Here is a 25,163-nt window from a genome sequence, read left to right as displayed (position 1 = left end):
GCAGGTGTGACTGAAAGTTCAGCTACAATGAATGAAAAGCTTCTCATTAAAATGAATAATTAAACCTGTAAGAACTGAAACAAAAATAACAGTGGGACTAGTTAACTGATGGGAAGCCGGTATAGAAAGATTTCTTTGGTTAACAGGATCAAACCTTGTTACATACTAGCTTCAACTACAGTGGTTTCCACCAAGGTCCTCTGTTCCGGCGGGAACAGAGGTTTAATCTCATTGGTCGAAGAGTCTGATAGCTCCCTATAAAAGGGCTGCTGTCAGACTCAACATTCGCTGGATTGTTCTCACTTGTTGCATTTAATAAAGAGCTGTTGTTACCGTTAGCCTGTGTGTGCCTCTTGGACGAGGCCAGGACGTCAGAATTGGATGTCAAGTTCACAGAGACACTTATTCAAAAGTGTACGAACTGTTTTGGCTCAAATTAGAGACAAAGACCTCCGTCTCAAGAAAGAAACATGCCAAATTAACGTGCCAAGGGTTGAATTCCTAGGGTACCTAATCGACGGCTCTGGGATTCACCCGACCTCGGAAAAAATTAAAGCAATCCAGGATGCCCCTACACCTCACAATCAAACCGAGCTACAGGCATTCCCCAGGCTCCTTAATTTCTACAGCGTCTTTCTTAAACAGAAAGCCACCATTGCTGAGCCCTTATACCGTCCCCTGGCTAAGAACGCAAAGTGGTCCTGGGGCAGAGCCAAAGCCACCGCATTTGCCGTGGTAAAAAGACTTCTCTCGGCGGACACTTTTCTGGTGCAGTACAGCCAGACCCTGCCACTGGTGTTGACCTGTGACACTTCACCCTTTAGCGTCGGAGCCAACCTCAGCCACCGCATGCCCAACGGAACCGAGGCTCCAATAGCTTTTACTCTAGGACATTGTCCGCTGCCGAGCGAAACTACAGCCAGCTGGACCATGAGGCTTTGGCTGCAGTGGCCGGAGCAAAAAGGTTCCGTGAGTACCTATATGGCCGTGATTTCGAACTCATTACGGACCACAAACTGCTACTGGGCTTACTGGCTGGGGACCGACCTACTCCTGTGTTGTTATCACCATGGATTACCAGATGGACCATCTTCCTTGCTGCCTATTCCTTCCGTCTCATCCACCAACCAGGCTCCACTTTGGGGCACGCCGACGCCTTGAACCACTGCCCGCTGCCAGAACTTCTTGCTGACTCTACACCCGAGACGCCAGTCCTTCTCATTGACTGCCTAGAGACTGGTCCTGTCTCGTCCAGTGACGTTGCCTGTCACTCTGCAAAGGACTCCATCATCAAACAAATTTTGAACTGGGTATGGAGCGGGTGGCCCAAGGGGCCTGTTGGGTCTGAATTCAAAATGTACAATTGTAAACGTGATGAATTATCTGTTGTAAATGGCTGTTTGCTGTGAGGGGACCAGGTCGTTGTTCCACCCAAACTGTGCATTGCAGTATTAGAGGCTTTACACGTAGGGCATCCTGGAATTGTCAGGATGAAGTCTTTGGCTAGGAGTTACGTGCAGTGGCCAAACATGGACAGGGAGATCGAAGAATGGGTGGCTACCTGCACATTGTGCCAGGAGTCCAGACCAGCTCCCTCAGAGGCGCCCGCTAAGGAGTGGGAGCGACCTCAGAACCATGGTCTAGGGTGCACATTGATTTTGCTGGCCCAGTTCATGGCCAGACATTCCTCGTACTTGTGGACGCCTACTCGAAATGGCTAGAGGTAGTCCTGATGACCTCCACTACGGCAGAAGCGATCATCAAGGTATTACAGAGACTTTTCACCACACATGGCCTGCCCCACGTCTTGGTCTCTGACACTGGGCCCCAATTCACCACCATGCAATTCGAGACCTTCTTAGCAGCAAAGGGAATCAGACATGCCCTGGTCGTGCCATTCCATCTGGCCTCCAATGGTCAGGTGGAGAGAATGGTGAGATCTGCAAAAGAGGCCCTCTCTACGATGGGCCCGGGAGATTGGCAAACACGGGTTGACCATTATCTGCTAATCCAACATATCACACCCAGTGCCACTACAGGGAGAAACCCCTCCGAGCTTCTCATGGGTCGCCGGGTAAGGTCCCACTTAGACCGGCTACACCCAAATTATTCTGCTGCATCGCCCCGACTCCACAAGCAAAATTCGGAACTTTAGCGTAGGGGATTGAGTTTATGCCCACAACTACGCCGGGGGAACTCTGTGGATTCCTGCCACAGTGATAGGCGTCATCGGACTTCGCTCGTATCTCGTAGAGCTCGAGGACGGTCGGAATTGGAGAAGGCACGTTGACCAACTCCGTGGCCGTCTCTCCAACTCCACTCTTAGACAACCAGAGGTAACTCCTGCACGAGTTAGCCAAAGCCCTACCCAAAGGGAACAATGCGCCACTTCTTCCACAGGCAGCTCAAGCTAGAGGGTACCAGGGAACTTATCTGGTTGTGTTGCAGGCCTGCAGCGAGCTCCTAATGAACCGGCTCTAGAAGCTCCAGCCGCGGCCTGTGAAAGGTTCCAGGAGCTTCCACCAAGCGGAGCTGCGGAGCAAACAGGTCCGTCTCACCTGCTCAAAGAACACCCTCCGACTGAACTGCGCAGGTCAGGCAGAGCTACCCAAAAGCCCGCCTACCTGCGTGATTACGTAACAAGTAGGATTGTTCCATCTAAGAGGGGAGGGGTGTTACATACTAGCTTCAACTATAGTGGTTTCCACCAAGGTCCTCTGTTCCGGCAGGACAGAGGTTTAATCTCATTGGTCGAAGGATCTGACAGCTCCCTATAAAAGGGCTGCTGTCAGACTCAACCTTCACCGGATTGTTCTCACTTGTTGCATTTAATAAAGAGCTGTTGTTACCGTGACTTGCCTCCAGAGCACCATCATTATTCAGGCGCTCCATCATTATTCAAATTTCTTGTGTGTCCAATCACACTTGGCTAATAAAGAATTTCTATTCTATTCTATTCTATTCCAATATTTATTCTATTCCATATTCCAATATTTATTCTATTTTCTATTCTATTCTAAATCCCTCAATTTATTCTATTCTATTCTATTCTATATTCCAATATTTATTCTATTCTATTCTATTCTATTCTATTCTATTTTCTCTTCTCTTTTGGCTCCTGCTTCTGCCTATTCTATTCTATTCTATTCTATTCTATATTCCAATATTTATTCTATTCTATATTCCAATATATATTTTCTGTTCTGTTCCATTCTATTCTACTCTACGGTTGCAGAATAATTTGTCCGGCATGGTGGTGGTGGGGGGTCAGACTAGAAGACCGCCAAGTGTCCCTTTCCGTTCCGTTATCCTTTTTATCATCGCTACCCCCGCCGTCCCTTTCAAGAGGGTCGAAGCGGAACTCAAATCTGTCGAAAAGAACCTGCACGTCTAGCGCGCGTGCCAATGGGCGTCCCCTCTAGGCACGTCACGCACCCCCTTCCTCCCCCTGGCCGTCCGGAAAAGAGAGGGAAGAACTTCCGGAGCTGACCCGGAACCGGAAACTCCGAAACGTGTGGTGTTTTTTCCTCTTTCCTTCCGCCTGTGCGCGAGGGAAGCGTTGCTTGGGAAGAGAGAGAGAGAGACCCGGAGCGGCGGGAGAAGGCGGGGAAGGCCCAGCCGAGCCGGGGCGGAGGAGGAAGAAGCCGCCGTCGCCATGGCGGACGTGACCGCCCGGAGCCTGCAGTACGAGTACAAGGCGGTGAGTGAGGGGACGGGGTGGGAGCCCCGCTTTCGGGGCCTCCTCCTAAAGCCCCGCCAGGGTAACGGGGAGTCGAGGGGAAGCCGGCTGAGTCCAGCCATGGGAAGGGAAGGCCGGAGGTGGCTCCAGGCACCGGGAATGGTGACCTGGCCGCTTCTCTTCTCTTCTGGGGATCCTGAGGCGACCTTAGGGGGGATTTCTGCAAGCAGCCTAGAAATGGGGAGCCAGAGAAAGGGGACGGAGCGGGGGGGGAGAGGGAGATTTTGTAGGCTTTACAGGCGGCCACTCGTTGAGAAGAGAGGATAGAATAAAATGGAGAAAATGAATGGAATGGAATAGAGTAGAATAGAATAGAATATAGACTAGAAAATAGAGAATTGAATAAATAAAAAAGAGACTGTAGAATAGAATAGAAAAAAGAGAATAGAGTAGAAAAAAGAGAATTTAATAGAATAGAAAAAATAGAATAGAGAATAGAATGGAATAGAAAAAAGAACAGAATAGAGAATAGAGAATAGAATAGAAAAAAGGGAATAGAATAGAAAAAAGAGAATAGAATAGAAAAAAGAGAATAGAATAGAAAAAAGAATAGAATAGAGAATAGAAAAAAGAAAGAATAGAAAAAAAGAATAGAGAATAGAATAGAAAAAAGAGAAAGAATAGAAAAAAGAATAGAATAGAGAATAGAATAGAAAAAAAGAGAATAGAGAATTGAATAGAAAAAATAGAATAGGATAGAGCATAGAACAGAACAGAATTCTTTATTTAACCAGGTGTGATAAGACACACAAAGAATTTGTCTCCGGTGCAGAAGCTCTCAGTGTACGTACATACAATAGATCATTAAGTGACCAAAGTTACGACGGCATTCAAAAAAGGGCTTAAGACCGTTTTTCACGCTGACGACCCTTGCAACATTTCCACTATAGTCACATGATTTACATTAGGATGCTCAACTCACATTTATGCTTGTGATTCTGCAGCAATTAACTATCAGGGTAATGGTAGAAAATGTGCCTTTTATTGTAATGGGATTGGCTTGGGCACTGCAAATGTTAAGAAAGAAAGGCTTGAAATAAATGACTGTAGAGCCTTTACTGTGTTGCTGATCTCTCTCTCTCTTTCCCTTTTTTCTTTCTGTGCGTCAATTCCTTCAGAACTCTAATCTTGTGCTTCAAGCTGATCGGTCTCTGATTGACCGGACCAGACGCGATGAGCCCACGGGAGAGGTCTTATCGTTGGTTGGGAAGCTGGAGGGCACCCGCATGGGTGATAAGGCCCAAAGGACCAAACCCCAGATGCAGGAAGAAAGAAGAGCAAAGTAAGCAATTATGGGTTGGTTGCCTATTAATATCATACTTCTTCTTGTGTCATATCCGTCATCAGACGTTGGTGATCATGTTGGCGATCCTATTTTCATCAACAGCAGCAAAAAAAAAGTTTTGTCCAAACCAGTCCCTTAGATTTTGAAGCCATGATGTTCTTCTTGTGCCTGGACTGCGTTGTTGTGTTGTGGAGCTGGCAGCAGATTCGGACAGTGAGGAGATTGGGGAGGAATGTGGGCCAGTCCTGGAATCTGGAGAAGGCTCTGATGAGGGCTCTGTGTCGGAGGTGCAGAGGGGGCCAGAGCCGTTTCTGTCAGTGATCAGCTGCTTTCAGAGTCAGACTTTAGTGATGCAGACGAACAGCTGGAGCCTGTTCCTAGTGTGCGCATGCACAGAGTTGCCAGATGACTTGGGAATAAGACCACAGGTGGACGATGAATGGCCCCTCCCAGAGGAACTAAAAGAGGAGTGAAAGGGGAATGGAGCTTGCAGGAGACAATTAGTTCACTTAATTGGTTCGTGACTCTCCGAGACTCCTTGCCAGGTTTTGCAGATCTCGGCCTGGCAGCTCTCCAAGCCAGAGAAGGTCTGTGACTGTAAATCCTCCCTCGAAAGACTTTGCTGGATGTGAAGGAGCAGAATTCACAATTAATAAAAATAGTTTTTTTGGTGGAACCAGGAGTTTGCTTCAGGCTCTTGGGAAGCCTCAGTCATACCACTTGTTTGCCTTCAATCTTTCCTTGGAGGATTCATTGATATACTTAGTTGACTAAATTCCAAAGTGGGATGGATTTGACATGTTCATTGCATCTTCTGCTTATGATACTGTTGTACCCTGATGTGCCAGCACAGTGTGTTCAGTTGATCAGAATATTAAACGTTTCCAGGTCGTCATCTGAGAGAGTCTGGAAAACTTGCACTAAAACCTCACTCTTCAAGATTCAGTTAGAAGTTGACATTGAAGATGCTGAAGAAACAATTCTGATTAGGCAATATGAATTGATAGAAGTTGAGGCTTGGGGCAGAGAAAATTGCAAACAGCTAAAGATGAGCTAATGAGAATGTTTCTCTGTACGTAGGAAAAGAAGGTTTTTATTGTGCTTCAAGATGATACGGGTTAGGTTTCAGGATGTTTGGCTGTCTCAGAGATAGGACTTCATGAGTTTGAATTGTACTGGCACAAGATAGGTACCAAGTAGAATAACGGGTACCAGCTATCCCATCAGCAGTAAAGAATGTTTGTGTATTTTAAAAAATCACAGACAGATTGGCTAATGGAGGAGGAAGCTCTATACATTTTTGTCATAAAATGTAGTTGGGTGATACTTTTATCAGGCTAATCTAATTAATGCAAAAGTGAGGACAGGTTTTTCAACTTCTCAATAACTCAGCATAATATTGTTACCAAAGGAGAGGATGGGGGTGTGGGGGGGAAGGATGGATGTTTAAAGAGATAAATTTCTAGTTACTGGGCAGTTTTTAAAAAAGTGTTTTATTTTTTAATCTCTTACATACAATGACAGGTATACATTCACATAGTTATTATTCTTATTTATATGTATCACTTTTACACATTGGTTTTTCTAGATATAAGGTTAAAATATACATTCTGGGTTGCTTTGCTTACCATCATTTTTGTATTAACTATCATCATTATATTTTGTATTATCACCACTCTACTTTATTTTTCTTTTCTCCCTTCCTTCACTACTTCCTTCCTTCCTCCCCTCCTTTCCCTTTCCTTCTTCCCTTGCCTCTCCTAATTACTGGGCAGTTTTAAAGGAGGATCCTGGACTGAATACAGAGCAATTAAAATACCATTCACATCAGAATAATTTTGATTGGGACAGAGAGAAAATGCACCTTTGTGTATAATATAAATCCTCAGAAAGAGTTTTCCTAACTGTCCATTAGATAGATTTTCTTGTGTCTTTTCTGACTGCTAGCTAATCTTCCTCCTGGTTTTTCTAGGCGGCGCAAACGTGATGAAGACAGGCATGATATAAACAAGATGAAAGGCTACACGCTGCTTTCTGAGGGTATTGATGAGATGGTAGGAATTATCTATAAGCCCAAAACGAAGGAGACTCGGGAAACCTATGAAGTTTTACTGAGCTTCATTCAGGCAGCTCTGGGGGATCAGGTGAGTGAAAAACAGGTGACACATTTGTCCTCTAAGTGACCTTTCACAATTATCCTACTTGGCATCCAGCATTTTTGTGAAAAAGCTATAGGAGACCACAATTGCGCTCTTGTGTAGAAACACAATCAGATCAGCTTATGAAGCTCTCTATCATTTCTCTAGAGTCCACTGGAATCGAGCGGTCAATAGATTTTAAGAAATAAAATAGAAGATACATTACCACTTTAGGATGACCAACTTTTATTTTGTGCTGTTTCTGTTAGCTGAGTGAAATGAACGTGTCATTTGAAAACTACTTCAGTGTTTGGAAGATCTACTTTTTGCTGGTATTCTTGAGTAGTTGGAATATTCTCATGCTGTATTAAAACAAGCTGGTACCTCATTATTTTTATCCTTTTATGGGTAACTTAAACCAGTCCTTTTTCAATAGGCACACTTAGATAATGATTTCTGATGTTTGAACTGACTTTGGATTTTTTTTAAAAAAACATGATCATTCAGGGGTGTAGCTGAAGTATTATCAAAGAATTGCTTCCAATTATGTTGTGTTTCTACAAATGCTTATGGCTTTCCAAAACATGTTTATGGCTCCCTCATTCAGACAGTGGGACAAGGCAACTCAGTGGCAAAAATGCTGAGCTTGTCGATCAGAAAGCTCGGCAGTTTGGTGGTTCGAGTCCCTAGCACCACGTAACAGAGTGAGGATGGCCTCCTGGCCACCAGCAGTTTCATGCCTATCGCTTCCTCCACATGTCCCATTTTCGGCCTCTGCATCCCATTTTTTGCTTCCGTGCGCCCCGTATTTGGCCTCCACGCTCCCCATTTTCCGCCCATTCTGATTCCTGATGCCCAGAACGGTTGGAAAATGAGGCCTGCCGAGGCTGAAAACAGGATGCGGAGGCTGAAAATGGAGCACACGGAGGCGACAATAGGCTATGGCAATCCCTGCTGCTTGTGCTGAAATTGAAACTGCTGTTTGTTGCAAGGAGGCAAATTCCTGGGAGGCAGGGGCAGATTTCCCCCCCCCCCTCCAAAAGCTAGGTGCATCTTATGCTTTGGAGCGTCTTATACTCCAAAAAATATGGTATATGCTCTTCTGTTGGGGCAAATATGGGCACATGCAGTCCCACCAATGAGTCCTATGATGCAGGGTAAATTTTCTCAAGTTTTCATCCCTGAAACTGGGCATAGAAGTTATGGTATCATTTTTATTTTTATTTTTTTGCTTTTTGCAGCCTCGAGACATTCTCTGTGGAGCGGCCGATGAAGTGCTAGCTGTCCTGAAAAATGAGAAGCTACGAGACAAGGAACGGCGAAAAGAGATCGACCTCTTACTGGGCCAGACAGATGACACCCGTTACCACGTCCTGGTTAATCTGGGCAAGAAGATCACAGATTACGGTGGAGACAAGGAGATCCAGAATATGGGTATAATCTCTGGCCTCTGTTCCTTTTAGCTTTTGCTCTCTGAATTAGGGCAGAGTCTGACTTTCTTGTGGTTTTCTTGATTTGATCAAACAGGATGTGGTGGTGAGAGGTTGCATGGACAAATTTGGTTTGCTGCTGAGCGTCAGGGATGGGTGGTGTTTCTTGTCACAAATGCCCAAAGCTTTCAAGATGGTTAAAGCTAAGAAGATTTCGATGATTTCATCATGAAACCTATAAGACTTGTCTTTTTTTTAAAAAAAAAGATTGATCTATTGTAGTTGTTGTCTTGCTAACTTTCGTAATAGGAAACTTCTAGCAACCTTCAATGTTGCATTGGGATGGTAGGGAGCTTTGTAGAAACTCCAGTTGGGGAAAGAAGGATGGGTTTCACATTGGGAAGCCTTTGCATTGGATTCCAATCTGGACAAAATGCATAAATGGCAACTAAGAGGAGTAATGCATGGAGTAACCATGCCGAGAATCAACACAATTTAAGGTTGTTTTAGTTTAGAAACCGAGATTACGACCACAATTTCTGTTGCTAAGTGAGACAGTTGTTAAATGAGTTTCCCCCACTTTTATCACTTCTCCCCACAGTTATTAAATGAATCCCTACAGTTATTAACTTAAATCAGTAAATTTGGCTTCCTCAGAAGGTTGCAGTGGGGTGTGTGTGTCACATGATCCCCGGAACGTGACTGTGATAAATATAAGTCAGTTTGCCAAGCGTCTGAATTTGGATCACATTCTGCAACGGTCATAAGCAGCAAAAACGGCAATAAGTTGCTTTTTTCATTGCTGTTGTAACTTCAAATGGTCCCTAAACAAATTGTTGTAAGTTGAGGACAACCTATAGCAGGTTTGTGTGAGGTAAGGTTGAGTCATGGAGAAGGTGGAGAGAAATTTTGTCTCCTTTTTCATAAAGTTGAAAACTTACCTATTAATTTGAAAGGACATGTAGCTTAACAATTTTCTTTTACCCAAGGGGGTGACACCTCACTAATTTTGGCCATTTTAGAAAATTCTTGGAGGACTTCCAGTTGTTAAGTTAGTCACGTGGTTGTTAAGTGAATCTGGCTTCCCCGTTGCTCGTCAGAAGGTCACAAAAGTGACCCCAGGGACACTGCAAAGGTCATAAATATGAGTCAGTCTCCAAGTGTCTACATTTGTGATCAAAACCATGGGAATGCTGCAGCAGTTGTAAGAGTGAAAAAATAAGTTGCTTTTTTCAATGTTGTAACTTTGGTCATTAAACAAATGAAGTGTTAATGCCACTTTATAATGCCTTGGTATGGCCACACTTGGAATCCTGCATTCAGTTTTGGTCGCCATGATTTAGAAAAGATGTTGAGACTCTAGAAAGAGTGCAGAGAAGAGCAACAAAGGATTAGGGGACTGAAGGCTAAAACATGAAGAAAAGTTACAGGAACTGGGTATGTCTAGTTTAATGAAAAGAAGGACGAGGGGTGACATGATAGCAATCTTCTAAGCTCTCAGGAGTTGCCACAAAGAAGAGGGAGTCAAGCTATTCTCCAAAGCACCTGGGGGCAGGACAAGAAGCAATGGGTGGAAACTAATCAAGGAGAGAAGCAACTTAGAACTAAGGAGGAATTTCCTGACAGTGAGAACAATTAACCAGTGGAACAGCTTGCCTCCAGAAGTTGTGAATGCTCCAACACTGGAAGCTTTTAAGAAGATGTTGGATAACCATTTGTCTGAAGTGGTGTAGGGTTTCCTGCCTAAGCAGGGGGTTGGACTAGAAGACCTCCAATGTCCCTTCCAACTCTGCTATTGTATTGTATTGTACAAGTGGCTCTAAGTGGAGAACTGTCTCTACCTGCTTCTCCTCACCGAAGCATTTTTTGGTCTCTTGCAGATGACAACATCGATGAGACCTACGGAGTGAATGTACAGTTTGAGTCCGACGAAGAAGTGAGCATGGAGGCTTCTGTGCTGTGGAATTCTGCTCTGTGTAGCACTTGCATTTTCTGGCGATCAATTGACCTACCGGCCAGCATAATTCCCCCATCCCCTTTTATTAGAGAAACAAATTGGGGGTGCCAGGGATGGGTGCTTCCTGGACTTTTTGTTCAGGAAATGTCATTGTTCTGAGTAATGAACCCAGGGAAGTCAGGACTGTGACACTTGGTTCAGGTTCAAGAAACCCTTTATTGAGTACATCATCTCGGCACTTAGAAAAGCTCTAAAGAGTCCCCGTGCTTGGGGATAGTTAGAAGAATAAAATTTCCCTACCTCCCTGTGTCTCTCAAGTCACATGGGCCAATCAGTTCAGCCTTAGTTTCCCGCTCTGCTCTCACAGATGCCCGTTGACATGCTGGCTGATAGAAGTGATGACCAGCAGCTGAGGGACCACCTTCCTGAGTTTCCCCATCCCTCTTCTCCCCAGCCATGAGCAAGAGTGGCTTCAGTTGAAGTAGTTTTGCAGATTGGCAGGAAACCTAGTCTATTCAGCGTTCTGTAAACCCTTGATGGCCTGTTGTGATTGTGCTCTTTTCCGCTGCCTGAGCGAGGCCCCTGTTCATCAGTGGCCTCTCCGAGGCTTGTCATGTCCCTGGGAGGAAGAGGCCTTGTTCTTGGAGGGGCTCTTAAGTAAAAGAGTCGTTGTGAACCAACAGGAAGGCGACGAGGACGTCTATGGCGAAGTCCGGGATGAAGCATCTGACGAAGACCTGGAAGGCGATGAAGCTGTCGTTCGCTGTACCCTCTCGGCTAACGTGAGTCCCTGAGAAAACAAGGACTTTTGATAAAAAATAAAACAATTAGTTTGATTAAATTGGAGACTAAACGTCAGGGTTCCAAGTAACAGACCCAAGGCAATCAAAACTCAGGCCTGGAGTTTCCTCTGTCAGCTGAGTGAAATGAGCATGTCATTTGGAAGCCACTTCAGTGTTTGGGGGGAACGCAGTGGTTCGAATCCCTAGTGCTGCGTAACGGAGTGAGCTCCTGCTACTTGTCCCAGCTTCTGCCAACCGAGCAGTTCGAAAGCATGTAAAAATGCAAGTAGAAAAATAGGAGCCACCTTTGGTGGGAAGGAAACAGCGCTCCGTGCGCCTTCGGCGTTGAGTCATGCCAGCCATATGACCACGGAGACGTCTTCGGACAGCGCTGGCTCTTTGGCTTTGAAACGGAGATGAGCACCGCCCCCTAGAGTTGGGAACGACTAGCATGCATGTGCAGGGGAACCTTTATCTTTACCAACTTCAAACAGTCACTAAAGAAAGGCTGTAAGTTGAGGATTCCCTCTAGCGCAGTGGGCCTCAACCTTCCTAATGCCGCCACCCTTTAATACAGTTCCTCATGTTGTGACCCCCAACCATAAAATTATTTTATGTTTTCCGTATTTTTTTGAAAATATGTGTTTTCTGATGGTCTTAAGCGACCTCTGTGAAAGGGTCGTTCGATCACCCCAAAGGGGTCCCGAACCACTGCTCTAGCGCTTTCTAATTTCCGGAAGAATGAGAGAGTCTGTGTATTCCTAGTGTTGCCTTTGGGCCTTGGGGTGTTCAGGGTGCAAGTCCTGCTGTTTCTCCCCAGCTGGTGGCTTCCGGTGAGCTGATGTGCTCCAAGAAGAAAGATCTGCACCCCAGGGACATTGACGCCTTTTGGCTGCAACGCCAGCTGAGCCGTTTCTATGACGACGCCATCGTTTCCCAAAAAAAGGCAGACGAAGTGCTGGAAATCTTGAAGGTGGGCTGCTTGCTTGACCCTGGTGCTCTGATCCTGATCCTGCTGGGTTTTTTTTTGAGGGGGGGGGGTGGCTTAATATTTGGGGCTCCTGCCGTGACTCCTGTCCTCTGGAACAGGCATCTCCAACCTTGGCAAGTTTAAAGACTTGTGGACTTCAACTCCCAGAATTTGTCAGTCAGCTTTGCTCTAAAAATTAGAGGGAGGGAGGAGGAAAGCAAAGGAGGGTAGGAAGGGAGAAAGAAGGAAGGAAGGAAGGAAGGAAGGAAGGAAGGAAGGAAGGAAGGAAGAAAGAAAGAAAGAAGGAAAGCAAGAGAGGGCAGAGAAAGAAAGGAAGGAAGGAGGAAAACAAGACAGGGCAGGAGGAAAGGAAGGAAGGAAGGAGGAAAGCAAGGGAGGGCAGAAGAAAAGGAAGGAAGGAAGTAAGTTTGTTGGCTGAGGAACTCTGGAAGTCCACAAGTCTTAAAGTGGCCAAGGTTGGAGACCCCTACTCTGAAACATCTTGTCCCTCTCAAAGACTCCTCATTTTAACCCTGAGCTACAAATATTCTTTTCTATCAGTTCCGTAGACTTTTATTTAGATAGGGAAGCCCCATAAATCATTGTGTTTGCAATTCAGAAGACCCAAATGCAACTAATGGTACGTCCAAAGAGGGCTGGTAAAATATGCCTTAAACTCCTGAAGGGCACCTGCCAGTCAGAGGCGGCACCTGTCAGTCAAAGGCAGCACCCTGTGTTTTTTTCCTGACTGCCCCGTGGCTCTGTCCGCCCTTCTACCATTTGAATTCTCCATATAAGATGAAATTGTTTCAAGGCCTATCCGTTTTTCCTCGCTTCCTTCCCCAGACGGCCAGCGATGACCGAGAATGTGAGAATCAACTGGTTCTCCTCCTGGGATTTAACACATTTGACTTCATTAAAGTGCTGAGACAGCACAGAATGATGAGTAAGTATATATTGCTGGAATGTGGAAGGTTGCTTTCTGGGACTCTCAAGAATTGGCTTCTTGTCACAAAAACCCCTTTGAGATACACAGCCGAGGAGAGCTGGGCTTTGCTTATTTCCACCCAGCTCGGATTTCAAGAATCTATTTTTGCTCTTTCTGGCTTCTGATAAACAATCAGAATAGAGGGGCCTTGGAGGTCTTCTAGTCCAAGGAGGAGACCCTATACAGTTTCAGACAACTGGGTGTCCAGTCTACTCTTAAAAACTACCCATAATTTCTGAAGGCAAGCTGTTCCATAGCCCCTCCCCCCTTCCTCCCCAGCTGTTGAAATCCAGGCCAGTAAGTCCCCCGCCCCCATAGGTCTGTTGTAACTCTGAATGGTTGCTTACTGACTGGTTATAAATTGAGGACTACCTGCAATACTACCTTACATGCAGAGTATTTCCCTTGGGAGAATTTTATATTTATGTCCTTGTTTTTGCTCTTCCTGTGTTTGTTTCACATGCAACTGATGTTTTGTCCCAAAGATGCTTTTTTTTCCAAGGGGCAACTGGACTTCCTTGTTTTTTTCTTTTGAAGTTGTTTCGCTTCTCATCCAAAAAGCTTCTTCAGCTCTGACAGGATGGTGGGGAATAAAGGTTTGATTCTCCTTGCAGACAGCTAGTCATTTGCATCCTTTGAGAGGGTCATTGAGGCCACTTGGAGGCTTATCTGTGTCCTCAAGATCACCTGAGTGGTGCAAACGGATGTGGAAGTGCTGAAAGGACCCATGTTACAGTCTGGAGATAGATGATGTCGTATCTCTCCTCCTCTGTCGAGAGAGGGCTTTTCAATTTTGTTATAAATGGCCTCTTTGATCCCTCTTTCAAACCAGCGGTCCTCTCTGTCCAAAATGAGGACTTTGCTGTCTTCAAAAGAGCAGCCTTTGCCTTTTAAATGCAGGCAGACTTCTGAATCGTCCTGATGGGTTTCTTCTCCTATCTTGAAGAGCTGAGGAAGCTTCTTGGAGGAGGAGCAAAACGTCTTCAAAAGAAAAACCAGAAAGTCGAGTTGCCTCTTGGGAAAAAATAAGCACCTTTGGGACAACCATGACCTGGAGGACGGAGAATCTCCAGAGACCTTTAACTGAGGTTTTGCTTTCTTGATAGTCCTCTACTGCAGTCTCCTGGCAAGTGCTCAGAGTGAAGCCGAGAAGGAGAGGATTATGGGAAAGATGGAATCGGACCCCGAGTTGTCAAAGTTCCTGTATCAGCTGCATGAAACGGAGAAGGAAGATTTGATCCGGGTAAGAATTTGATAGCAGGGATAAAGAAAGGAACCTTATTAAAAGGATGATTGCACCAAAGCAGCTTAACCAGGATTGACTTTGTGCAACACAGCTGCACCGTATGGCTTATTTTTTGTATACGTAGCATTGCTACGTGAAGTAACGTGCACAATTTGAGCACTACTAAAACAAGTGACAATAACAGTAGTATTCAGGCTTATGTACCACCCCTTCGTGCTTTATAGCACTCTCTATAAATGTAAATTAGGTACGCTGTGCTCAGCAACTGAGACTCTTGAGCTTGTTGATCAGAAGGTCAACCAAACTTGGTACACAGATTACATACCCTCTGGAAATGAATATTGTGGGAGTAAGACGCCCCCAAACCCCTCACGGTCTGTTAAGATACAGCCTGTTGTGCCTTAAAATGGCTTCTACTGTACTGCCGTAAAATGGCTTCTACTGTACAGTGCAGTAGAATTGCCATGGTAATGACTTCACAGTACTCCACAAGGGGGCTCCCTCTGCTAAGGGGGAAAATCCAAGATTAGAAATTGCGGTGACGTTCATGGAAGAAGGGTTGGGATAAATAAGTACCCGGGCAGTGCCAAGTTATCAGCTAGTTTTTTTAAAAATATATCTGCCTGCCATTTGTCGTTGGAATTAAGTTTTAAACCAAGTTGTCGGCTTTGCCTTCCTCTTTCAGGAAGAACGCTGTCGCCGAGAGCGTGTCCGTCAGTCCCGCATGGATACCGACCTAGAAACCATGGATCTGGACCAAGGAGGCGAGGTAATTTGGTGGATGGAGTGGTCTGGGGGACCTTCAGGCCGGCTTGATGCCTTCATTTTCTCTCCTATATCTAAAGCCTTCTCTCCCAGTGACATTTGACCCCGGTGGTCTTCTTTAATCCCAGGCCCTGGCCCCTCGGCAAGTGTTGGACCTGGAAGACCTGGTGTTTGCCCAAGGAAGCCATTTCATGGCCAACAAGCGATGCCAACTTCCCGATGGCTCGTTCCGCAAACAGCGCAAAGGCTACGAGGAAGTCCACGTCCCTGCCCTTAAGCCCAAGCCCTTCGGATCGGAAGAGGTGAGCCGCCCTCGCATTTCCCTGCTGGGGCCTCTGTTGTTAACTCCGAAACGGACCTGGCTGGAGCCATCTTTTGCTGCCTCAAAGTTGCCACAAGCCCTGAGAAGGGGAAGGGAGGGGTAGAGAAGTATTGATCGTCAAAAGATTTTTTTTTCCTGTGGGGACCAAGGCCGTATTACATAGAGATACAGATTAACAGAGTTGGAAGAAACCTTGTAGGTCATCTAGTCCAACCCCCTTCCCAAGCAGGAGACTTTACACCATTTCTGACAGATGGCAGTCCAGTCTCTTCTTGAAAGCTTCCAGGGATGAAGCTCCCACAACTTCCGAAGGCAACTTCTGTTCCATGGGTTGATGGTTCTGTCAGGAAATTCCTTCTTATTTCCAGGTTGAGATTCAACCTTCTTTCTCAGTTTCCATCCATTGTTCCTTTTCTGGCCTTCAGGTGCTTTAGAAAATAGCTTGACCCCCTCCCTCCTCTATGTGGCAGCCCCTCAAATATTGGAAGATGCTCTCCTGTTTCTCCTGGTCCTTCTCTTCACTAGGCTAGCCATTTCCAGCAACTGTTCATCGTATATTTTAGCCTCCAGTCCCCTCATTATCCTGGTTGCTATTCTCTGCACTCTTTCTAGGGTCTCAACATCTTTTTTTATAGCGTGGTGACCAAAACTGGGTGCAGTGCTCTAGGTGGGGTCTTACAATGTGAACAGACGGATGGGAGAGGAAGGGAGAAATGACTAAGCAACCTGCCAGCACCTTCATTGGACAATGTGACTGGTGACATTGGGGGAGGGGGAATTTTTATTCTTTTAATTTGGTGAAAACCGTGGGAACGAGTCGTTTTCACTGGCTGTGCTGACATGATGTATCTAATAAACCTGTTCTTTGAGGAATTCTACCTGCCTCGGAATTCTGCTTTCAATGGGTACGTTATAAGGAACGCTGGCCTCTGTTTTGGCATCATGGTCACATCTGTTCTTCCTTTGTCATCTTCCTCAGCAACTTGTTCCTGTGGAGAAGCTCCCCAAATATGCCCAGGCTGGATTTGAAGGGTTCAAAACCCTGAACAGGATTCAGAGCAAACTCTATCGCGCTGCGCTCGAGACAGACATGAATCTGCTACTGTGTGCGCCCACGGCAAGTGTCAACTTTCTTTTCCCCTATCTGAGTTTTCCCCACTCTCTGATGAGTTAAAGTCACGCCCCACTCTCAATCCCACCTAGGGTAGTTCTGGTGAGAGTTGTAGCCCAGAACACCTTGGGAAGGCAAAGGCTGCTCTCTTGATTTCTCATGACACTGAAATATAACTTTATCATATCTATATATATATAAATATCACTCACGCATCATCACAAAACCTCCAGAAACATAAAGCCTACAAACCTGAAATTTGGTACATATATTCCTCTTGGCTTCTCGGTGCTTGCTAAGAAAGGATTTTTCAAAATGACCATCAGATCATTAGTATTTCTTATATTATTATTAACACACTCTGATGCTAAGGAGTGAGACGTTCTACTCCCCCTCCCCACCTGAAAAGAACTCTGTTCCAACTGCCACATGGGCGTGGCCAGTGCGTGACTTATCCGGCCTGTGAACTGGGAGTTTAGGCGTTCTACTCCCCCTCCCCACATTAAAGGGAGAGAAGGGGGATAGGATAGGAGAGGCCTCTGGGGCAAGCCTGAAGGGGATAGGAGAGGATCAATGGGGCCAGCCTGAAAGAGAGAAAGGGAGAGGCCAATCATAACTACTCATAACTTTTCAAGCTGTAAATGATGATTTATCAAACCCGATCACATAGTTTCGTAGCGGAGCATGGGTATCCAGCTAATTTTATCTATAACTTAAATTATTGTATTCAATTCCAATTTCATTTTAAATTGTATTTTATTCCAATTTCATTTTAAATTGTATTTTATTCCAATTCCATTTTAAATTGCTTTTATGAAATTTTATTTAGTTTCTGGAACTTTGCATTTTGATAAGGCCCAAGGGCTAATCAATCAATAAAAGAATCCTGAATCTCTTGTCTTCTCCTTGTAAAGTTGTCTGTGCATTCTATGGGGCAGGGGTTTTAGTGGGGGGTGTCACAGAGGGAATGAGGATTTGCTGCTCTCTGAACCCCTCTTGTAATCCAGGGTGCCGGGAAAACCAACGTGGCTTTGATGTGCATGCTGCGGGAGATCGGAAAGCACATCAATCTGGACGGGACGATTAACATTGATGACTTCAAAATTATCTACATCGCACCTATGAGGTCCCTGGTGCAGGAAATGGTGGGCAGCTTTGGGAAGGTAAGAAGAGTTGATTCTGAGTTCGTGGAAGACATACACACGAGTGGAGCACAGCTGGGACCGTGGGAGGCCTACCAGTTATGCTAAGTCTTAACAGCCACCCAATGCGCTGTTGCCCCCAATGGCCCCTGCACAACATCTGCCCAACAACTTTGGCATCAATTCCCAGGGGAAAGCCAAATGGTTCCACTAAATGTCCAGACTTAGGAAGACAGATATATGACCTTACAGAAAAGGTGCCAGGCTTTGAACTACCATGTTGGCAATGGACAATCCTGCATAGGATGACCAACTCGCCACGGGTCAATAGACCGTGAGGCAAGAGTTACACTAATGTCAAAGAAATGGTGGAATAGAATCATTAAAGGAAGCAAAAGGAGGGACTGAATGAAATGTTTATTTTGAAAATTAAATTGAATTGTTAAATTGTCCAGTGGTGTGTTGGCCATGGCCAGTTGGCTCACAGTGAGTTGGCCTAGCCAATTGTCCCATTCCTTTCACCCTTTGCAACCTGTTGCCAACTTCTGCATTGACCTTGCTTGTAGAAGGCTGGTAAAGGAAGTTGCAATTGGCAGTGAGATGACTGTGGGGATGTTGTGGCCATTTTAAGTACGAGAGCTGGTACCAATTGTCCATCATTGTGTCACGGTTCCAAATGGCATCCAAAAGTAAATCAGAGTCCAAGGCGAAGGATTGCTCAAAGTTCCAATTTATGAAGAGAGCCCTGTTGGCACAACTGGGAAAACCTGAATCTGAAAGCTTCCCGTTTTTCCCCACTCAGTTGAAAGTTCAAGATCTTGCCCCCACACCCACAAGTCCATCCCATGGCCCAATCTCCCACTGCCACGCTGGCAGCTTCCACCCATCCAGTTCCGGTCAGGTGCAGAGGTGCAGAGACAAAGGATGACCTTGGCTTTCTAGAAAGAATGTTGTTATGGCTATATATAATTATATATGTATAATCCCCCCTCCCATTTTCCCACCATAGAAAATGCATAGTAGAATAATAGAAAGTGTGGCAGGCCAAAGATCCACAAGAAAAGATGGCTGCAGGCCTGACACATTGCTGCACATTTATTTGCTCAAGCAGTGGTTGCTAAAGCGAGGACCAGCCATATTTTATATTTACTTCATTATTTTATGATATCGATGTTCATCGTTTAATGACCCCGTAATCCCTTGCGGGGTGAAGTGGGGGCAGATGAATGGAGCTGAATGTTTACTGGCTGGATGCCCTTCCTGTCGCCAATGCAGAGTTATATTCCGCAGATATATTCGCAAAATGCCCAGAGGGAGAAATATCTGCCTCTACCTAGAATCGAACTCACAACCTCCTGATTGTGAGGCGAGAGTTCCACCTCTAGGCCACTGCACCACTCATTATTTTATGATATTGATGGTTTGCCCAAATTCTAATGGGCTTAAGGTGGCCTAAAATGTCCCCCCAAATGCTTCAAAGCCAGTATAAAAGCATAAAAGTCAACACTCAAAATCCCTCATTCATCACTTACCGTATTTTTCAGAGTATAAGACACACCTTTTTCCCCCCTAAAAGAGGGTGAAAATTTGGAGGTGTCTTATACACTGAATGTAGCCCCACCCACCCTTTGGCCTTCCAGCAATTTATCATCTTGCAGCAAATGGGGAAAATGGGGCTTGTGGAGGCTGCAATAGGCTATAGAATCACTGCAGCCTGAAACAGCTGATGATCGGGAGGCCCATGCTGAAATTGAAAATGAAACTAGCTGTTTGCTGCAGGAGGCAAATTGTTGGGAAGCAGAGGCAGATTTTTTTTTCTTGTGCTAATCAGGCTGTTTGCTGGAAGGAGCTAAGTCAATAATTATAAATGCCTGTAGAATGTTCAAATTATTAGACTTATTTTTTAAAGACTGCTTTATTATTGTTCTAGACAACGTAACAAAATAATAAGCTTTTTAAAATAAATGCTTGATCTGAAGAGGCCCAGTGCTATTGTACCGTCTTTTAAATAGCAGAGAATAACATATACTTCCACATCAATTTTAACCGCATCTGTACAAGTATAGTCTAAAGCAGTGTTTCTCAAACTTGGCGACTTTAAGTCCTGTGGACTTCAACTCCCAGAATCCCCCAGCCAGCATAGCTGGCTGGGGAATTCTGGGGGTTGAAGTCCACAGGACTTAAAGTCGCCAAGTTTGAGAAACACTGGTCTAAAGTGTAACACTACAAACAGTGTATATCGTCTGTACTGTTTGCTGTTTGTTGCAAGGAAGCAAATTGCTGGAAGGCAAAGGCAGATTCCCCCCCCCCCCCCCCCGTTTTCCTCCCCAAAAGCTAGGTGCGTCTTATACTCTGAAAAATACGGTAGCTAAAGCCAAAATAGCTGCCGGAGCAGACCAAGGAGGTGAACGTTATTGTGGTCTCTGGGCAGTGCAACTTTAATCTGGTTTTGAAATGAACGTGGCATGTTTCAAAAATTGCGGGTCATTCATTATTGAGTGTCTGTTCCCTCCCTCCTTGTAGCGCTTGGCCACTTACGGGATCACGGTGGCGGAGCTGACCGGCGACCACCAGTTGTGCAAAGAAGAAATCAACGCCACTCAGATCATCGTCTGCACCCCAGAGAAATGGGACATCATCACTCGCAAAGGAGGGGAGCGCACCTATACCCAGTTGGTGCGCCTCATTATCTTGGTGAGTTGACCCTCTGAAGCTTCTTGTTGGGACCAGACGGGATCCAGGCATCCTTCACCTGTGGCAATGTGGTCCATTGGAATAGCAATAGCCCTTAGAGTTATATACCGCTTCACAGTGCCTTCCAGACCTCTCTAAGCAGTTTACAAGCTCAGCCTTTTGCCCCCAACCATCTGGGTCCTCATTTGACCCATCTTGGAAGGATGGAAGGAGGATTGAACTCCTGGTTGTGGACAGAGTTAGCCTGCATTACTGCATTCTAACTACTGAGAGGGAGGGAGGGAAGGAAGGAAGGAAGGTAGGTAGTAATAGCACTTAGACTTATATATGGCTTCAGAGGGTTTTACAGTCCTGTCTAAGCGGTTTACAGGGCCAGCATATTAGCCCCAGCAATCTGGTTCCTCCTTTGACCAACCTTGGAAGGAGGATCAAACTGCTGCCTATGGGCAGAGTTAGCCTGCAATGCTGCATTTTAACCACTGGGGGGGGAGGGAAGGAAGGAAGGAAGGAGGGAAGGGAAGGAATACCTCTTAGATATATATATTGCTTCACGGTGCTTTTACAGCCCTCTCTGAGCAATATACAGAGTCAGCCTCTTGCCCCCAACACTCTGGGTCCTCATTTGACCCACCTTGGAAGGATGGAAGGCTGAGTCAACCTCGAGCCGGTCAGGATCGAACTGCTGGCTGTGGGCAGAGTTAGTCTGCAATACCACTCTCTAACCACAGTGCCACCACTATGGCTCTTGGCACCTGCACTTCCCTTGGTTTGCTATGCATGGAAGTCACCCTTTCTCTTATGGGCAGGATGAGATTCACCTTCTCCACGACGACCGGGGGCCAGTTCTGGAAGCCTTGGTGGCCAGAACGATCCGCAACATTGAGATGACCCAGGAGGACGTACGGCTGGTTGGTCTGAGCGCCACCCTTCCGAACTATGAGGATGTGGCTACCTTCCTGAGGGTGGAACCCACCAAAGGACTGTTCTACTTTGACAACAGGTATTTGATGGAAGGTGGCAGTCATGTCGAATGGTTACTGAACATGCAATGTGTGACATCTGTGTGTCTAGCAGAACGCTAAACTGCCCAATTACAGATGATTCTGAGTAGTCTGGCACACAAAAACTGTGCAATCAATAACAGAGGCCAATAGAGGCTGCCACCTGGAGGGGAACAGCAACTAAACTCTGACATTTAATGTGAAGACTTAAACTTTTAAGAAAATATCATCTATCTATCTCTATCATCCATCTACCGCTCCCTCATCCACCCGTCCGTCCGTCTGTCCATCCATCCATCCATCCACCTACCTATCTTTCTATCTTTCTATCTATCTATCTCCCACCTTTATTAGTTTTGCAAATGACTCAAGGCTGTGAACATATTCAACACACCTCCCTCCCCTTATTTACCCCACAACCACTCTGCCCCCGTGAGGTGGGTTGGGCTGAGAGTGAGGGCCCCAAGGTCACCTCACTGGTTTCCATGGCTAAGGCAGGACTAGAACTCACCAACTCCTGGTTTCTCACCTGGTGCCTTAACCACCAGCTGACTCTTTTACGATGTGGAAGACAATAATTCCTGAGATAAAGGTAGAAAAATGTAATATTGGTTGCCCTGTTTCTCTCAAACAGAACAAGGAGATGTGCAAAGTACATCTTGGGTATAAACAGATATTTACGTCTCTGATTTACGATTTCCAAGGCCAACTGTTGTCATCTTGAGCTCTTGCAATTCTGCCCATCTCCTCGTAGCTTTCGCCCAGTTCCCCTGGAGCAGACCTACGTGGGAATTACAGAGAAAAAAGCCATCAAGCGCTTCCAGATTATGAATGAAATAGTGTATGAGAAGATCATGGAGCATGCTGGGAAGAACCAGGTAGGATGGGTTCGACTTCCTTTCATTTTCACATGGATTTCATCTTGTTGATAATGAAGGTAAATTGACGATTTTGATCGAAGAAAAGAATATACTGTATTTTTCGGAGTACAAGACACACCAAGATTTTGAAGAGGCAAAAAAGTTTTTACATTCTGCAGACCTCCCAAAAACAGCTCGTTTTTTGCAAAAACGGGCCCATTTCTTTTCAAATAAAGGGTATGAATAGCCTTTAGGAGGCTTATAGAGTGCTCCTGAGGGAAGGGGGGCAAAATTGAGCAAAAAAATGGCCCGTTCTTCGCTCATTTCTGCCCTCCCCAGCCCCCAGGAGCACTCTGAAAGCCTCCTAAAGGCTCTGCACGGCCAATTTGGTGAAGGGGCGGGGTTTCTGGAGGAAAAAAAAAGTGTATTCCGTGTATAAGATGCACCCAGATTTTTAGCCTCTTTTTTGAGGGAAAAAGGTTCTTCTTAATACTCTGGAAAATACAGTAAACACTTTTGTTGCTGCATGGAAACCACTTCTGGACTTTGTGCTCGAGGTGGGAAAAAATGAAACTTTGATTTGGAGCTTTATTGATCAGATTGATTTGTTGCTATAGAAACGGCTAGTTTATATTATTCTGGAAAAGTAAAAAATTGAGGTTTGATGTTAATGCTTCATTCTACTGCAACAGGAGTCAGAAGTGTTTTTTCTTTCTTTCTTCCTCCCCTCCTCACTTTCCCCTTCCACTCTCCACAGTGGCCTATTATTCGCTTTCATGTTTTTTGTTTTTTATCTTTGTATTTTATTCTGTAATCTAATAAAAAAATGTTAAAAAAAGATAACAAAGGGATTGCAAAACCAGATTGACACATTGTGAGAAACACCTCTGATTCTTTGCTGTTGATTTCCTCTTTTACTCGTCCTCTGTGACTCGTTCGTCTTCATCCCTCTCTCTAGCATTCTTCACCGGAAACTTGGTGCCGCTACAGGCAACTCCGATTTTAACAGTTTTGTTTTCGATGTTTTGAAACCAGGTACTTGTGTTCGTCCACTCCCGAAAGGAGACGGGGAAGACGGCGCGAGCCATCCGAGATATGTGCCTGGAGAAAGACACGCTGGGCCTCTTCCTGCGAGAGGGCTCTGCTTCCACGGAAGTCTTGAGGACAGAAGCCGAGCAGTGCAAGGTGCTTATTTTCCAACACTTTTTCATGCCGATTCAAGAAAAAAAAATGATGCTTTGGACAAAGCACCCTAGTAAAGTAATGTCCAAACGAAGGAAAATTACACATGTCCCCTGGTTTGGTCAGTTAGAAAAGAACGACTTTCCAGGCCATAGGTTTGCCAAAAGCACATTTGACTAAAATGATTACAGTGGATCTTTACAGTATTCTAAAGATTAAATTCATTTATATGCTAACTATCTGTTACATCATTGTAAATCTATTAAATAGTAATATATCTTTATGGTATCATTTAATTGTCCCTGTCTTTATGGGTTGGTTGGTTCTGCATTCCAATGTGACCTTGGAACTGCTCCTCAATGGGGAAGAATGGAATGGAATGGAATAGAATAGAATAGAATAGAATTCTTTATTGGCCAAATGTGATTGGACACAAGGAACTTGTCTTTAGTGTATATGCTCTCAGTGTACATAAAAAGACAAAAGATATATTCTATAGAATAGAATTAGATTAAATTAGAATAGGATTAGAATAGAACAGAATAGAACAGAATAAAACAGAATTCTTTATCGGCCAAGTGTGATTGGACACACAAGGAATTTGTCTTTGGTGCAGATGCTCTCCATGTACTTAAAAATACAAGATATATTCATCAAGAATCATAAGGTACAACATTTAATGATAGTTGTGGGGTACAAATAAGCAATCAGGAAACAATATCAATATAAATTGTAAGCATACAAGCAACAAAGTTATAGGCAGGATTTACTTAACAATCAGGTCACTAATTTAACAATCGCAGTGATTCACTGTGGCAAGAAAGATCGTAAAATGGGGCAAAACTCACTTAACAACTGTCTTCAGCAATAGAAATCCTGGCTCCCTTATGGTCATAGGTCGAGGACTACATGAATTACAAAAGATCAAACCCAAGGAGAAGGAGATAGAGCCAATGTTTCTAAAAGATGCAACTTCTGCTCTTTTTTAAACTTTCAACAGAGAATTGTACTTATTTCTTAGTAGCCAAAGTCAGCCGATCCCTTGGACTGGCACGCAAAGCAAGCCATCACGAGTCCTTGAACGGGTGGTGGGTGGGCACCTAGCAAATCCTTTTTGGCTTTTTCCAAACGCTGTTATCATTGGCAGTGAATTGGGGAGAAATTTCTTCTTCGCCTTCTAATAAACCTTGCTGTTTTCTCCCGTGCACAGAATTTGGAACTTAAAGACCTGCTCCCCTATGGATTTGCCATTCACCACGCGGGCATGACTAGAGTGGATCGAACGTTGGTGGAAGATTTGTTTGCAGATAAACACATTCAGGTACGGCATTCCACTTCCTGGAATAATGAATTCCTTGTTGTATTTCCTAAAACAGGGGTCTCCAACCTTGGCAACTTTAAGCCTGCTGGACTTCAACTCCCAGAATTTCCCAGCCATCCAGCCAGCCATACACTGAATACAGCATTTTTGGCCTACTGAAACCCCACCCCCTTTGCAAAAATGGACGTGCAGAGGGTTTGAGAGGCTTGCAAAGTGCTCCAGGGAGGAGG

General features: G+C 45.0%; 1 protein-coding gene across 1 annotated transcript in view; it reads left to right on the top strand.

Annotated features, from left to right (window-relative positions):
* The first annotated feature begins 3,482 nt into the window (after window positions 1-3,482).
* The window catches only part of SNRNP200 (small nuclear ribonucleoprotein U5 subunit 200), a 65,336-nt gene continuing 43,655 nt past the window's right edge, over window positions 3,483-25,163 (top strand). The window contains exons 1-18 of the mRNA XM_081961059.1: window positions 3,483-3,700; window positions 4,858-5,021; window positions 6,997-7,168; window positions 8,404-8,596; window positions 10,473-10,528; window positions 11,233-11,331; window positions 12,152-12,304; window positions 13,148-13,247; window positions 14,396-14,532; window positions 15,221-15,304; window positions 15,429-15,602; window positions 16,602-16,739; window positions 17,741-17,896; window positions 20,399-20,569; window positions 21,376-21,569; window positions 22,325-22,448; window positions 23,466-23,615; window positions 24,823-24,933. Coding sequence (XP_081817185.1) covers window positions 3,656-3,700; window positions 4,858-5,021; window positions 6,997-7,168; window positions 8,404-8,596; window positions 10,473-10,528; window positions 11,233-11,331; window positions 12,152-12,304; window positions 13,148-13,247; window positions 14,396-14,532; window positions 15,221-15,304; window positions 15,429-15,602; window positions 16,602-16,739; window positions 17,741-17,896; window positions 20,399-20,569; window positions 21,376-21,569; window positions 22,325-22,448; window positions 23,466-23,615; window positions 24,823-24,933 — 2,421 coding nt within the window. The 5' untranslated portion in view covers window positions 3,483-3,655. The remainder of the gene's footprint in view (window positions 3,701-4,857; window positions 5,022-6,996; window positions 7,169-8,403; window positions 8,597-10,472; window positions 10,529-11,232; window positions 11,332-12,151; window positions 12,305-13,147; window positions 13,248-14,395; window positions 14,533-15,220; window positions 15,305-15,428; window positions 15,603-16,601; window positions 16,740-17,740; window positions 17,897-20,398; window positions 20,570-21,375; window positions 21,570-22,324; window positions 22,449-23,465; window positions 23,616-24,822; window positions 24,934-25,163) is intronic.

The sequence above is a fragment of the Natrix helvetica genome (genome assembly GCF_964273705.1).
Source record: "Natrix helvetica genome assembly, chromosome: 8".
In the NCBI taxonomy this organism is placed as follows: domain Eukaryota; kingdom Metazoa; phylum Chordata; class Lepidosauria; order Squamata; family Natricidae; genus Natrix; species Natrix helvetica.
This window is presented reverse-complemented; position numbering and strand designations above follow the sequence as displayed.